Below are 13,396 nucleotides of genomic sequence, written 5' to 3'. Positions count from 1 at the left end.
CTTCAACTTTTCCACAAAACCCAAATTTTATTTTTTTTCTCCAGAAATACACGTGCGTCTAATCCTTTCTGTATTGACAGCAACATGTCAGTGATGTCAAGCTGTTTCTGTTTTTATGCTGAGGATATGTCGGCCAATTTCCACTGGAAATGCCTTTTGGTTAAACTGTCAGCAAGGAATTTGTATTTGCACTGTTACATTTTTATATAACTTTAATGCACATAAAAAAAACAGCTGCTTGTTTAAGTGAAAATACATTGATTTTTTTTTTTGCACTAATAAAGTTGTGGAGTTGTAAAGTATTTTGTCTAGTGTCAATTATATCATCAGTTATATCGTTATCGCAAATTTTCACTCCAGAAGGTTCACATGTTCAGAGTTGCTTCTAGAAAAGATTTTATATATTAAAAAAAACTTTACTCTCTTCACAGGTATGTGAAAACAGAGTACTTTACATTTCTGTTGTAAGAACATTATACTTGTATTCATGTTACTCTTTATTGTTGCAGAAAAGTCTTGTGTTTACAGGACATCACTTTAGAGATGAAATCCTAGAATTTTACTGCTCAGACGGTTTGTTAGTACAGCAACCTCACAGCAGCCAGGTCATTAAAAATGACCAATGACATGGAGCATTTTTAATGTCAGTAAAAATACTTTAAAACACTCCAACAGCACAAACACGGTCCCGAGGTCCAGTTCAGGGTGAAGATGGCAGACAGCTAGCAGCTACGTGCCACCTGTCAGTCAAAAAAGCCACTTCCCTAATAATGCAAACTGAAGCCAATTGTGATATTTGTCTCTGACTTCTGATATGAAGATAAACTGTTGGTCTCCTTTGTCTTCAGTATATAAAACTGTGCCATCTGTATATAGTGATACCCTTTTTTTGCTTATTCCTCTCTTTTTCTTTCTCTTTATTCTGTAACTAAAGTTTAACGGCAGTTTTATGAAGAAGGAAATTACTTACAGAGACTAAACAGTTCGTGTATCAGGCTGTAAATATGTTTATTTCTGCTGTAAAATTTTAACATAGGACTGACTCACTTTAGTGAACCATGGTCACTAAAAATGCAAAGATTTATTACACGTGTGTGATGTCATGATTCAGACTCTCAGTGTTTCTATGAATTATAATCAGTAAAGTGAAAAAGTGTCCTTGAATACTTGAAAATCTCTGCACCTCTACCTCTGTACCTCCTCTCTTGAGTTTGGAGAGTTTTTAAATTTGAGGAGGTTTGAGGGTGCCGTCACCCTGAAGACAGATTCTCCTTTGTGTCTCTAGACTTAGCGCTGAGGTTCAGGTGAGGTCCAGGTGAGTTTCCTGCTGCAGAGCTGGGACATGGCTCACTGAGCGCGCGCTGTGGTTTCTGCACTCTGACTTCATGCTGCAAACAGCTGAGCTCAGCCTCCTACTGCACAAACCTGCGACTGTTTTCTGCCTGGAAACCGTTTTTTATGGACGGATCGCCCGCCTGTGTTTTTCTCCCCCCTCCTTCCCCCTTTTTTCTCTTTTTTTACTTCACAACCTCACTGAACTTGGAGTTGAAAATGAACTCACATCACCCCGGCCTGCTGCCTCTGTCCCACTTTCATCTCTGCAGCTTCTCTGACATCCAGGATGTGTTTGAGCCGCCACCGCCGACCTGAAGGTGCTGTGAGGCAGCAGGTGAAGCTGAAGGTGCATCTTTGTCTGACTTAGACAGGATGTCATCACTTCCACCGCACGTGTCAGAACGATGACGACTGCGGTGATGATAATGATGCGGCTGCTTAAAGGGTTAACCTGCAGCGACAACAAAGGAGGGAGGAAGAGGAGGCAGTGGGTGCTGCCTTTTAGCCCCGCCCTGAAATTCTTTATTGGAGAGGCTGTTTACAACCTCGCCGCATAGGAGTCCCCGGGTTCATCAGCCCTGCGGGGAGGGGGCGAGGAGGAGGAGGGCTCACGAGAGCGAGGAGAGAAATGTTACAGGAAGAAGACAATAAGAGACGATGGCGAGGCCTCCAGAGCCGCCGCTTTGTTTCTTTGTCTCGTTTCTGTGAATTTAACGTGCACATGTCTGAGGCTCCGCGCGCACGTGAGGAAGAGGAGGGAGAAGAAGACGAGATTGTGTAGTTTCAGCTCTGCAGTGAAGAGAAAGTGTTTACATGTCCCTGCTGCAGCATGAAACAGTGAGCACATCACAGCCACGCCACACCAGCTTCACTAAAGAAGGAAAGCAGCTAAAATCTGCTCACGTCGTCAGTGTTTTTCACTTTTTAAGATTATGTTTACATGCATTTGTCATTTCAGCCACTAAAGCTTCAACTTTTCCACAAAACCCAAAATTACAATTTTTTTCTCCAGAAATACACGTGTGTCTAATCCTTTCTGTATTGACAGCAACATGTCAGTAATGTCAAGCTGTTTCTATCATGTCACCAGTAAAATTATTTTTTTGTCTTAGCAGTGTGTCTCATTTCTGACATTAAATCATAAGAAAGCATTTTTAAAATCTATTTCTGTTTTACATGATCAGGATTCAAAGAATATGTATGTATATACACAAATTAATTCCTAATAGAAAACATGTGAAAGTAAATGTGCCTGTGTTTGACAGAAAAGACCTCATTAAAAACACTCCAAAATAAGATTCTGAGTTTTCAGTTAAATATAGAATAGTGTAAATGCACCATAACTGTTGTATTTTAGGTAAATGAGTGTGAATAAACAGGTATTTCTTAATGATACTCCATATTTAGAGAGGCTGAGACAGTCAACACGCTCCACACTCAGTGTATTTACTAACGTTTTACCATGATTTTAACCGTAAACGTTTAAAAACATGCCGGTGACGCGGTGTTTCTGGTGTGGCCGTGTGTCTGCAGTGTGTTTTTCTCGGTTTTACCTGCTTTCACCTGTCCCTTTTTGTTCCTTTTTCACTCCATCTGCAGTTTACATGCCTGTCGCGCGCGTCCCCGCGGTCCCGCCTCGCGCCTCCCAACCTTTCCCCCAGTTCGAGCGCGCCGCCGGGTTCACCGGGTTTACTCTGACACCGCTGACTCCGCGGCCACGCCCCCCGACAGCCACGCACCCCGCCGCGGGCCAATCGCGTGACGCTCACGTAGCGATCACGCACCGCCTCGCCCGTGATTGGCCGCGGCCCGCTACACCTTTGACTTTGATTGGCTGCGTGTTACCACCCGCCAGACCGCTCTGAATTTCGTTTCTGTGTTTTTTGTTTTTTTTCCGGTGCTCTCAGCTGAAGCCAGTCTGCTGGCAGCGGCTCAGCGCTCCGACTGAAGCTCCAGTCGCTGTTCACGGAGTTGTCGCCGACCCTTTCTCCGCTCCTCCGTCCGCTCTTTCTCTTCGTCAACTCAGCCTCGCTGCTGTCAGGTCAGTTTCCAGAAACTTGGAATGTTAGAACTGTGCGGTACCGCCCGGGGCTCCAGAACCTCGGGGTTCGGGGTCCGGTGTCCGGGGACGGAGCGGTTCTGCAGCCCCGGTCGGGTTGTTTCGGCTCGGCTCGGCTGGGCTGTGTTGGCGCTGTCTGCTGGTTTATCTGAGGTCACAGTGAACCCAGTCACTCCTGTGTGTGCGCGCGTGAGCAGTACCAACAGTTGCATCCCTGCAGTGCATCGCTCACCACTGCAGAAACTTTACAGATGTTTTCTTTGTTTTGGTACAGTTGATGCTTTCGGTTCCGTGTCGTCGATTAATCAGCCGGACAGGATTGACTGATTTGATTGATTTTGATGTTTTCGAGCGGCTCTCAGCGTCGTTGTGTTCAGTTTGTTTCTTTGGCTTGTGACAGTGAAGCCAGTAGTTTGAGTTTCACCTGGCATGTTCTCACTGTTCTCTAACACAGATTAATTGATTAATCCGATTTTAAATTTTTTTTAGTACTTTTTTTTTTTGTCTAAGTTTGTTTTTGCAAGTGTGTTTCAGTCTCTCGTGTGCCAGTTTGTTGGTTTTCTTTATTAAACATGACATTAATTTGATTATTTTGATGTTAATCATGCAAATTTTTCACTTCCTTTAATATTTTGGCTAAACAGTTAAATTGATTTTCATCCTCTTAATGTGACAGTAAATTAATTATTTTGACAATGATCAGATGATATTTTCTTTGGTTTGACTAAACAGTTCATCCGTTAATTTTAAACCTGTTGAGCAAAATAATCTATTATTAATTTGATGACTCTCATGAATTTAGATTCTTTGGTCTGAGCTCACTGTAGTAATTAAAGATCGGTTTCACTGTCACTGACTCAATAAAATGTTAAAATCATTTACATTCATTTTGATTTGCATTTGGCTCTAATAGGAAACGCCTGCTTCATTACTGCTGATTTAAAATAATCACGTTTTCATGAGTGCATGTTTTACCTGTTTAAACAGTGTAAAGAAAATATTTGCACCTGAAGCTGACGTGTAAAATTCTGGGTGTTTTTGTTCTAAAAACCAGTTAAAGTTATTTTCCATAAAATAAATCCTAATGTGGCGTCTCTGATTTTCCTGCGATTTTACTGTGTGAATCAGCCTCAGTTTCATCCCAGAAATCTGCACTGAACACAAAGAAAATGCAGAGGAAGAGAAACCTGACAACACACCAGGAATCAATCCGAGTCACGCAGAAAAAAAGATCTCAGAATTAAAAACAGAAAGTGTGTCTGGAGCAATAAATGCATCCCAAGCTTCTCAATCAGGTGTGAGTGTGTCGGGGAACAGGTGTTATTAATCGTGGAGCTCAGTTGATTATTAGCACATTAAAGGCAGCGAGCGGCGTTCATTTATGAGTAAACCTTGTTGTTTCTCTGTCAATAGGTGTGGTGTGTTTTTGTGATCGTGGGAAATCAGAACGCGGGGTCTGTGTATGTGTGTGTGTTGAAATGGATTGTTTTGTCCAACTATACTTCCTGTCAGGAGCTTCCTCTCTCTATCTCTCTCTCTCACAGGGAGAGTTGGTTCATGTCAGTGTGGGAGGAGGAGTGGGCGGGGCTTGTTCATGATGGGTTTTTTTTGTTTTGTTTTTTTCTCCTATTTTTGTTAGCACCTCCCGCAATCTATTCTGGGTGCAGTGAGGTTCCCCGTCAGGCAGGGTGAGAGGTTGGGTGTACCCACTATATCCCCCCCCCCTCCGCCTGTTCTCTCTGTTTACATCGTTATCTCTCGCCCCTCGCTTGCCCTCCTCCCCCTCTTCCTCCCTTCCTGTACGTGCTGCTGAGCAGATGCCAGCCAAGCAGCCAGGAGCCCTTTGTCCCCGAGTCACCTCCCATCTACATTTCTCGCCCCTTTAATTTATTTATTTATTTCCTGACGTGGTGGATGCAGCTCAGCCGGAGGTGGGAAAACTGTGACATCATTGGTCATTAGATGGGAGGTGTTTGGCTTTATCTGTGGAGTAAGAGGAAGAAAGAAAGAAAAAGAAGCTGGGCTGTGAGGCAGACGCTTAACAGTTTATAGGATAGTGAGCACTAACAGTGCGTTTAAGTCATATGGGAGAAAGAAGACGGTCCACTGCCTGCTTGCCGTCACCCTCAATTAGCTTCCAGAAGTTGCCTGTGTAGCTAAAGCCCAACAGAAACTTCGATGAGACCAGAAGAAGCAGCTGGTTGTGGCTGAACTACCCTCTGCCCATGTCTCCACCCATGCCCCTCTTTAGGTTTCCAGAAGCAGTCCAGTCAGATGAAAGTGGGCTTTGATTGGAGCATGACTGATATACCTGTGAAGCTGATATTGGCTGTTTCCCAATATATCGTTATCAGAATGTATAACAGCCGAAAAATAAATCAAAGTAAGGAAGACACGGGAGAAACGATTACTTGTCCACGAGAGGACACTCTGCAACTTCCCTGTTGGCAACATATGTTTGGAAACTCCCACCAAATTCAGTCTTTAAGTCTGATGTTATTAGCCATTTCCGGGTCCAAACTTTGCTTCAGGTCCCAAAGTCAAATGAACACTGTGGCATAACTGAGAGTTAAAAACTGTCTAAATTCTTTCATGTTCAATAAAATGGTCAGTGTGGTTGCTTTACCAGGTGTAACAATTACATTTAACATCCGGGCATCCATGAAAACTGAATTTATGAAGTTTAACGGAGTTCGAAGTTAGCAGGGAGTTAGCTCGCTAGTTTCCATCTTTAAAAGTTGCTACAGTGGTAATAAAAACCCAGAGAGGTCGACAGTGATTACTGACCATTTTTGGGTCTTGTTCATATTAAATAGAACAAGATACAAAACATTAAAATATGTTAAAAAGACAACAGCTTAATAAACACACAGCAGTTTGAACCCGGAAGCGGGGTTCATACGTCATCACTTAACAAACGAATAGCAACCAGCTATTGATCCGAGCGGAGGTGGGTGGAGTGTAATCAAATGATCCTTGACTTGTGATAATAAAATAAGGTTACTTTTACTCCATCATCATAATATTGCTGCAGAGACTCATAAATAACAACCTAACAAATGTCTGGGAACTTTGTTCATGTTTCCAGTGTTTTAAATTTTTACTTTTATATTTTGAATCAGGTTTAAACACACTCAGGCGCTAGCTTTTAGGGTAGAGTGTAGCTGAATGTGCCAAAAACTGCAGTACCTCTAACATCCAGCAGAGGCTCCAGCAGCATTCAAAACAAAAAATGGGGGCAGAGAGAGAGGGAAGACATGCGGCAAAGGGCCACGGGTTGAACCCGGGCCCCCCACTCTCCGGGCCACCAGCGCCATTTGGTCGTAATTCTGCGCTTCGGAGCTGATTTTTGCTTTAAAATCACAGAAAATAATCCGATTAAAGTGACGAGAAATGCTAAAGTCTTTTAAAACTGACCTTTGACTTCTCGACTGTTCTCAGGTCAGCCGTGTGGACAGACAGACAGCAGCAGCCATGGAGCAGAAGTCGTACGTCGAGTACCATGACCTGGAGGCTGCCGAAGCGCTCGTCAGCATGAGCTTCTGGGGTCAAAGGTCGCACAAGCCCCGCCCACTGACGCCCACCTCTGACTCCTGTGACTCTATCCAACTCCACTCGGAGGGCACAGATACACCAAAAGACCTGATCGCCCTCTCCTCGCTGGTAAGAACCAATACAGTCAGAACGTTAGAAAATGTTAAATGCACACACGCATGACTAAATGACCTCATCAGACACATCGTTACCATATTTATAAAAATGTAACACAAAAAATTCTTTCTAGGTTTTTCATTATTTAGTTAACTACTTAATTTGTTTTAAGTAATTTTCTTCTGTGAATGAATTCGTAGCATTTGGGATCCGTCTGTCTAACACCTGCTTTCTCTCTCAGTGTATAACTCCGCCTCAAAGTCCAAGCTTCGCCGAGGCCTCCGCTACCCCCATCCTCACCATCGCCTCCAAACCGCACTTACCCTCCCCCGCCCTTCACAGTGACCCCCATGCCGTCACTTCAGAGACCTCAGCACTTGCACCTCACTCAGAGTCAACCTGTGTGGCTCCGCCCAGCAGAGCGATGGCCACCAGTGTCATCCGCCACACCGCTGACAGCCTCAGCCTTCCTCTGCCCAACACCGAGCTGTCAGAAACTTCCACGCAGCCTCTGCCACCACTTCTGCAGACGTTTCCAGAGGAGAAGGACGACCCTCCCCCAACTCCCGACACCCCCGCATCGCCTCCTGCCTCAGCTTCTCCACCTCACTCGCTGTCTTCCTCACCGCTGCTCTGCCAGGTTTTCCCGGTGAACGGCCGAACGGGGATGATCTCCGCCTTCGTCCAGGCCCCAGTTCAGGTGCAGGGGCCGGGCGGGCCCAAGCCAATCCTTCCCCAGTCTCCCACTTCCAGCTTCGCCCAGCCGCTGCTGCTGGGCTCCGCCGTGCCGCAAGGGACTGTGATGTTTGTGGTGCCACAGCCACCCGTGCCCCAGCCGCAACCAGGCCCGCAGACCGTCATGACCTTGGGCAACACCAAGCTCCTCCCACTCGCCCCAGCTCCTGTTTACATGCCATCAGGACCGAACAGTGGCACCTCGCAGGCAGACTTCTCTCGCAGACGGGACTACGTGTGCACCTTCCCTGGGTGCAAAAAGACCTACTTCAAGAGTTCACACCTCAAGGCTCACCTGCGCACACACACAGGTATGAGTCACCTCAGGGGAAGGAGAACCACAGACAGACACTCACCTGTCCTATAGACATGAGCTAACCACTTACCTGTCCTCTTGCTCCACAGGCGAGAAGCCGTTTAGCTGTCACTGGGAGGGCTGTGACAAGCGGTTCGCCCGCTCCGATGAGCTTTCCCGCCACCGCCGCACGCACACTGGTGAGAAGAAGTTTGTCTGCAGCGTGTGTGAACGGCGGTTCATGCGCAGCGACCATCTGACCAAACACGCCCGACGGCACATGACTACCAAGAGGCCGTCATCGTGGCCCGGCGAAACCCGAGACCTCAGCAAAGGCGCCCTGCCAAAGGGTCAGAACAGAGGACCGGCACTTCCCGTTGGCGTGCTGGTTCCTGCTGCCAACTAACTAACAGACTAGTGTCACTCACAGGGCCATCTCAGGAGCCCCGGGGGGAGGGGCCAAACACAGACCAGACTCTTAAAGAGTGACTGTGACTGGTTGTTTCAATCAGCTCCGCCCACCACATCAGGACGATGTTTTGTACTCGGCTACGTTTACACGACCTCAGAACAGGGTCAGACACACCTGGACTCATTTTACAGGGACCTGTCCTGCTCACTTCCTGCTCTGAAGGGTAGCTTAGCATGAATGGCAGTTCAAAATAAGCCATCCATTCATGATCTCTCTAAAAAAAGACGCCATGGCTCAGTTCTTACTGGCTTCTCATTGGCCAGGGTCTGGAAGCCTGCTGAGGGGAGAACAGTAGATTTACCATATTACTATTATAGATAAGCTATATTAGTATATGGAAGTTCAGGAAACAGGCGCCATTGAGCGAGGGCGTTCTGTCCTTAACCGACCAATCAGCATGTGTTAGCAGAATGCTAACAGCTTCACTGTGAGAAAAATTGAAGGACCTTTATTACAAGGAAGTGATTGCTCTTCTATATAAGGAGATCTGTCACTAGCTGATGTCAGCTTGTCACAGAAGTGACAGGAAAAAACCCAAAAAGACCCAAAAACCCTGTTGGTCCCATGTTTGATGTTTCAGCACATGTGTGACGCAGACAGGAGAGCAGAGCAGGTTCTTTCAGGAGTTTAAGGCCATCCTTCGAGTGGAGGAGGCGCTCAGATGAATCCAGTTCTTTTCTATGTTCATGCTGCCGAGAGTCGAACGATCTGAGTGCCGCCGTTTTCCTGTTACTTTTGTTAACGTAGACATAGCCGTCGTCAGCAGAGGACGGCAAGCTTTCTCCACCATTCTCAGGACATTTTATTCCCACGATCCACAAACACACCGCCGCAGGAGGAGGAGGACCTGAAGGCACCAGGCTGCTACTCACTCACAGACATCCACACAAAGCCGATGTTGCACTGGAATATTTTTGAATCTCACTTGTTTTTGTACTCTCTCTCTCTCTCCCCCGCCGTGTACCATCACGGCTGCGTCTTTTTAGCGACTCGTTAGCGACCTGTTAGTGACTCGTGTACACTCTTATTGTTTGCCAAAGCCTCAGTATCATGCTTCTTACCCCACTTCTGTTCTGACTGTAAATACTGTAAATATCTTGATATCTATATGAGTGTTATGTGTAATCCAATCTACATTTATTCACAGTACGAGATATTAATATTTTAAGAGTCTGTGGACAGTATTCATTACTGTGATACTACCTACTATCTTTGCTTTACACATTATTATTATTATTATTATTATCATTGTTAATATTATTATTATTATTATTATTATTATTATTATTATTTAATAAACATTCGTTGAGGAAAGTGCTGTTTTTGATAGTTTGATTTGGCCCATAGTGTAGCCAGTAAAAATACCTCATGTTATTAAATGTTATTCTTAATAATAACAGCTTATATTAAAATAATCCTTTTCTTTTTCTTTTGAACATTTACCTGTACACCACGGTGATGGTGAAGAAAACGGCTTTTATAATAAAATGTTACCACGAGGCTGGCACCAGCTGTTTTTTGCGTTTGTCTGCAGTCATTGTTTCACTGAGAATTTCAACAGCTGGAAAAACTTTACTCGTCAATATTTTTGTGATTTTTGACTAAAAGTCGAATTTTGTACTTGGCGTCTGTGTTTTAAGCAAAACTAAAACGCTGCAGTGAAGCACATTGCTCCAGCCTGGCTCATGTTACTGATCCAACTCCACAGTAAACATGCAGCACATTTTAAATCCACATGGATGACCCGGGGGTATTTGGGGTTCAGTAACTTGCTCAGGGACACTTCAGATGGATGCAGTAGCTGAGGAACCTCAGAGTGATTAGCATCTCGCTCTAAATCTTGAGCCAGTCTAAGCACCGTGATTTTTTTTGGAGGGGAACCCTCAGGTCGGGTGTAGCTTTTCAGTAAAGTCCCATACTGGATGTTTCTTTGCATGTAGGCGAGTGAGTGAATTCAGTGAATAAAAAGCATCGTTGACCTCAGTATAAACTGATGTCTGATTCGTTGGTGTGTAAACTCCACCACAAACTGCAGTGACCTGTCTGTATGTAATCACCATACTTCAATATGTTTTTCACCATGTTTAACATAATTCAGCAGCTGCACATCCTGCAACATAAAATACATTTAAAAAATGTATTTTATGTTCACATAAAACATTTACATTTCCAGTTTAACACGTCACTTGCTCTGCAGTGCTTACCTTTAAAAATAATCTCTCATCTTGCTCAACTGTCCTCCTTTTCCCCATCTCGGAGTGAGGTTCTCATTCGTCTTCCTGCCTGTTGCACAGCAGCTGGGCCTTTGTCACACAGCATGTCTGAGAGCTAAACTGCACACTAACAGTCTGTGTTCGCTTACATTTGATGAACTCATTTAAAAGTTGGATTTTAAATTTCCTGCCACTTAAAACGCTTTCCTCCCTTACAAACAAACAAATGACCTCTAAATTCGACTTCTACACATACAAACATGTGATTTTATGATCTGACATTAAGATCAATTAAAAGGTAAGTCTAATTTACTTATTTAAAATTATTTTCTTTTGCCAGTGGACAGCCATCTGTAAAATGGCCACCATCTTGAGTTTTAAAATGGCTGGTGGGCTTTAAAAACAAAACTGTACAATAAAGGAGTTGATGTGGCCTCAGAGCAGGAAGATCCTGGCTTTGAATGCACCAGCCGGGGTTCTCCCTGTTCCTTGGTGGGTTCTCTAGCTTCCTCACACATGTGGTTTAGGTTAACTGGTAACTCTTGGCCAAAGGTGTGAATGTGAATCTCTTCACTCTCTGACAGCTGGATGGATAGTCTCCATGTTAGCTGGCACATATGAGAGAGATAAGTGTATGTACTTATATCCCCCCACCATGAATAGTCTTCCTGTAATGCTCAGTTATCTGCTGAACTATTAAACATTTTAAACCTCATTAATACATGAAAATTAGCACCTGTTCTAGGCTAACTCTCGCTCGTGTAATGTTTCTGTTAAAATGGTAAAAAATAAACGACATCAGCATGTTTTCACAAATTAAAGGAATATTTAATGTTGTAATATTAGATTAACAGAATAGAACAGTAAAGATTACTAATAAAAAATATATATATTTTAGGCTTGCTATATAGCAAATTAAAATGTTATGTTATGTTTAAAATACTTTTTAAAAATAGTTTGGGCACAAAAAATTAAAGCAATTGGCATTAAGGACATAACCAGGTTAGCGTTGCATAAAGCTAGCTAGTACTGGCTTCATCCACAGGTCAGAAATATCCAACTGTTTAAAACTGACTGTAGGGTTATTCAGTCGGCGGCCAACTGTAAACACCACACAAAGAAAACCCTCAAAGCAGGACCGAAAAAGAAGATTTGGTTGACTGTTTTTTATTTTTAGTCTAAATGTGAAAACAAGTCGGACACCACAAAGTCAATGCTTTTATATTTTTCCGGTATAAAGTTTGGCGCTCAGGAGAAAAACAAAGGAAAGGGACGGGAAAAAATGACCATTGGAACTGCTCATCCCAAAATGCACTGCAAACCCCAACGAATGACCTCTGATAATTTTTTTGATTTCAGTAAAAACAAAATACAGTGTGTAATTTGTGTACTTATTGTTGTGTGTAACTGTATTTGGGGCTGCATTTTGTTCCTGACTGCAGTGCCCACTTTTTGACTTTGCTGTTAAACGTTTCCATGGAAACAGCACCCTGTACCAATCAGAGACATCACTTTTTGAGTTTAGGATTGTGGGTAGAGTAGTTCTTTTTCTCGACATCGTTAATAAGAGTGTTATTCTTCAAACATCGTAGCTGTCAATAACACGCCTGTGGATGGCACATAACCAGAGTCCCTGTGGACATTTATAAAGGTTACTGCTAATAAATAATAAACTGTTTAAACTAATACAGGTTCTTCTGTGTGAAGGTTAGCTAATGCTCACAATCCAATATCACATTACAAATGAAACATTTCATTCACATGCAAACATTCACGCTCACTTTTCTGATTGTTGTTCTTATACATTCAGACGAATGCATAAAAAATGAGCCTCACACATATCAAGTGAAACTCGTATGTTTTGTTGTTATTTGTTGTCTTTTTGGATCATTTTAAACGCCCACCGTGTTCAGTCAGCGGCATTCATAAATAAATCACAGCCAGTCCTCTTTATTTTCCTGATTTTAAGTCCTTCACTGGGCAAAATGGCGGCTTCGTTGCGCTGTGTGGAGATAAATGAGGTTAATTCTCCGGCCTCACAGTTTCGTTTCCTCCGTGTGTGAAGTTTCTGCTCCACGACAGCAGAGTTACACAACCTGAGCTCCGCGCTCTATGCCCACACCACCAGGTAGCAACCGCCATCCAATCACCACGTGGGGCTGAGGGGGTGTGACCAATGGGAGCGCACGACGTCATGACTTGGCCCGTGAGAGGGGGCGTGTCATCTGTGTGGAATGGTTTCCGCCCCTTTGTCTTACTGACCGACATTCGGCTGGAGCCAAAGTAAAATATAAAGTAAAAATAGAAGAAAAAACAGTGGAGTCTGGTGGAGGCCGTCGGCGGGGAAACAGTGACGCCATGTGGTCGTGTGAGGTATTAAACGCACTACAGGACAATAAAACAATATACAAACGATTATGACATAATCACAAGTATTACCCCTGAGAGCAGATATGTATGAGCCTAATCTGGCTCAGTTATGGCAAATGTCCAGTGGGCGCTGGAGAAAAGTAAACATAACATTAAAAACCTGAACAAAAACCATGTAAACCTTAACACATGGGGGGAATATTATTCAGCAGTAAAATACTGTGATCCACAAATGATTTCAAAAGGTGGGTTCAGATGATTTATTT

At 43.8% G+C, this 13,396-nt stretch overlaps 1 protein-coding gene across 1 annotated transcript; it reads left to right on the top strand.

The window, feature by feature from the left end:
* The first annotated feature begins 3,209 nt into the window (after positions 1–3,209).
* On the top strand, positions 3,210–10,054 carry klf11a (Kruppel like factor 11a). Its single transcript, XM_084952665.1, has 4 exons — positions 3,210–3,376; positions 6,836–7,057; positions 7,287–8,091; positions 8,186–10,054. Exons 2-4 carry the CDS (start codon positions 6,869–6,871, stop codon positions 8,479–8,481), a joined length of 1,290 nt encoding a protein of 429 aa, XP_084808791.1. The 5' UTR covers positions 3,210–3,376; positions 6,836–6,868; the 3' UTR covers positions 8,482–10,054.
* Positions 10,055–13,396: the final 3,342 nt, after the last annotated feature.

The sequence above is a fragment of the Perissodus microlepis genome, chromosome 15 (genome assembly GCF_051167445.1).
Source record: "Perissodus microlepis isolate ML-2025 ecotype Zambia chromosome 15, ASM5116744v1, whole genome shotgun sequence".
NCBI lineage: Eukaryota > Metazoa > Chordata > Actinopteri > Cichliformes > Cichlidae > Perissodus > Perissodus microlepis.
The sequence above is the reverse complement of the archived record's forward strand: the minus strand, read 5'-3'. Positions and strand labels throughout refer to the sequence as shown.

Excerpts from the sequence above, each read along its gene's own strand:
- klf11a (XM_084952665.1), top strand. The coding sequence starts at position 6,869 with ATGGAGCAGAAGTCGTACGTCGAGTACCATGACCTGGAGGCTGCCGAA. Across the intron at positions 7,058-7,286 it reads TGATCGCCCTCTCCTCGCTG|TGTATAACTCCGCCTCAAAG; the intron begins GTAAGAACCAAT and ends TTTCTCTCTCAG. Across the intron at positions 8,092-8,185 it reads TCACCTGCGCACACACACAG|GCGAGAAGCCGTTTAGCTGT; the intron begins GTATGAGTCACC and ends CTTGCTCCACAG.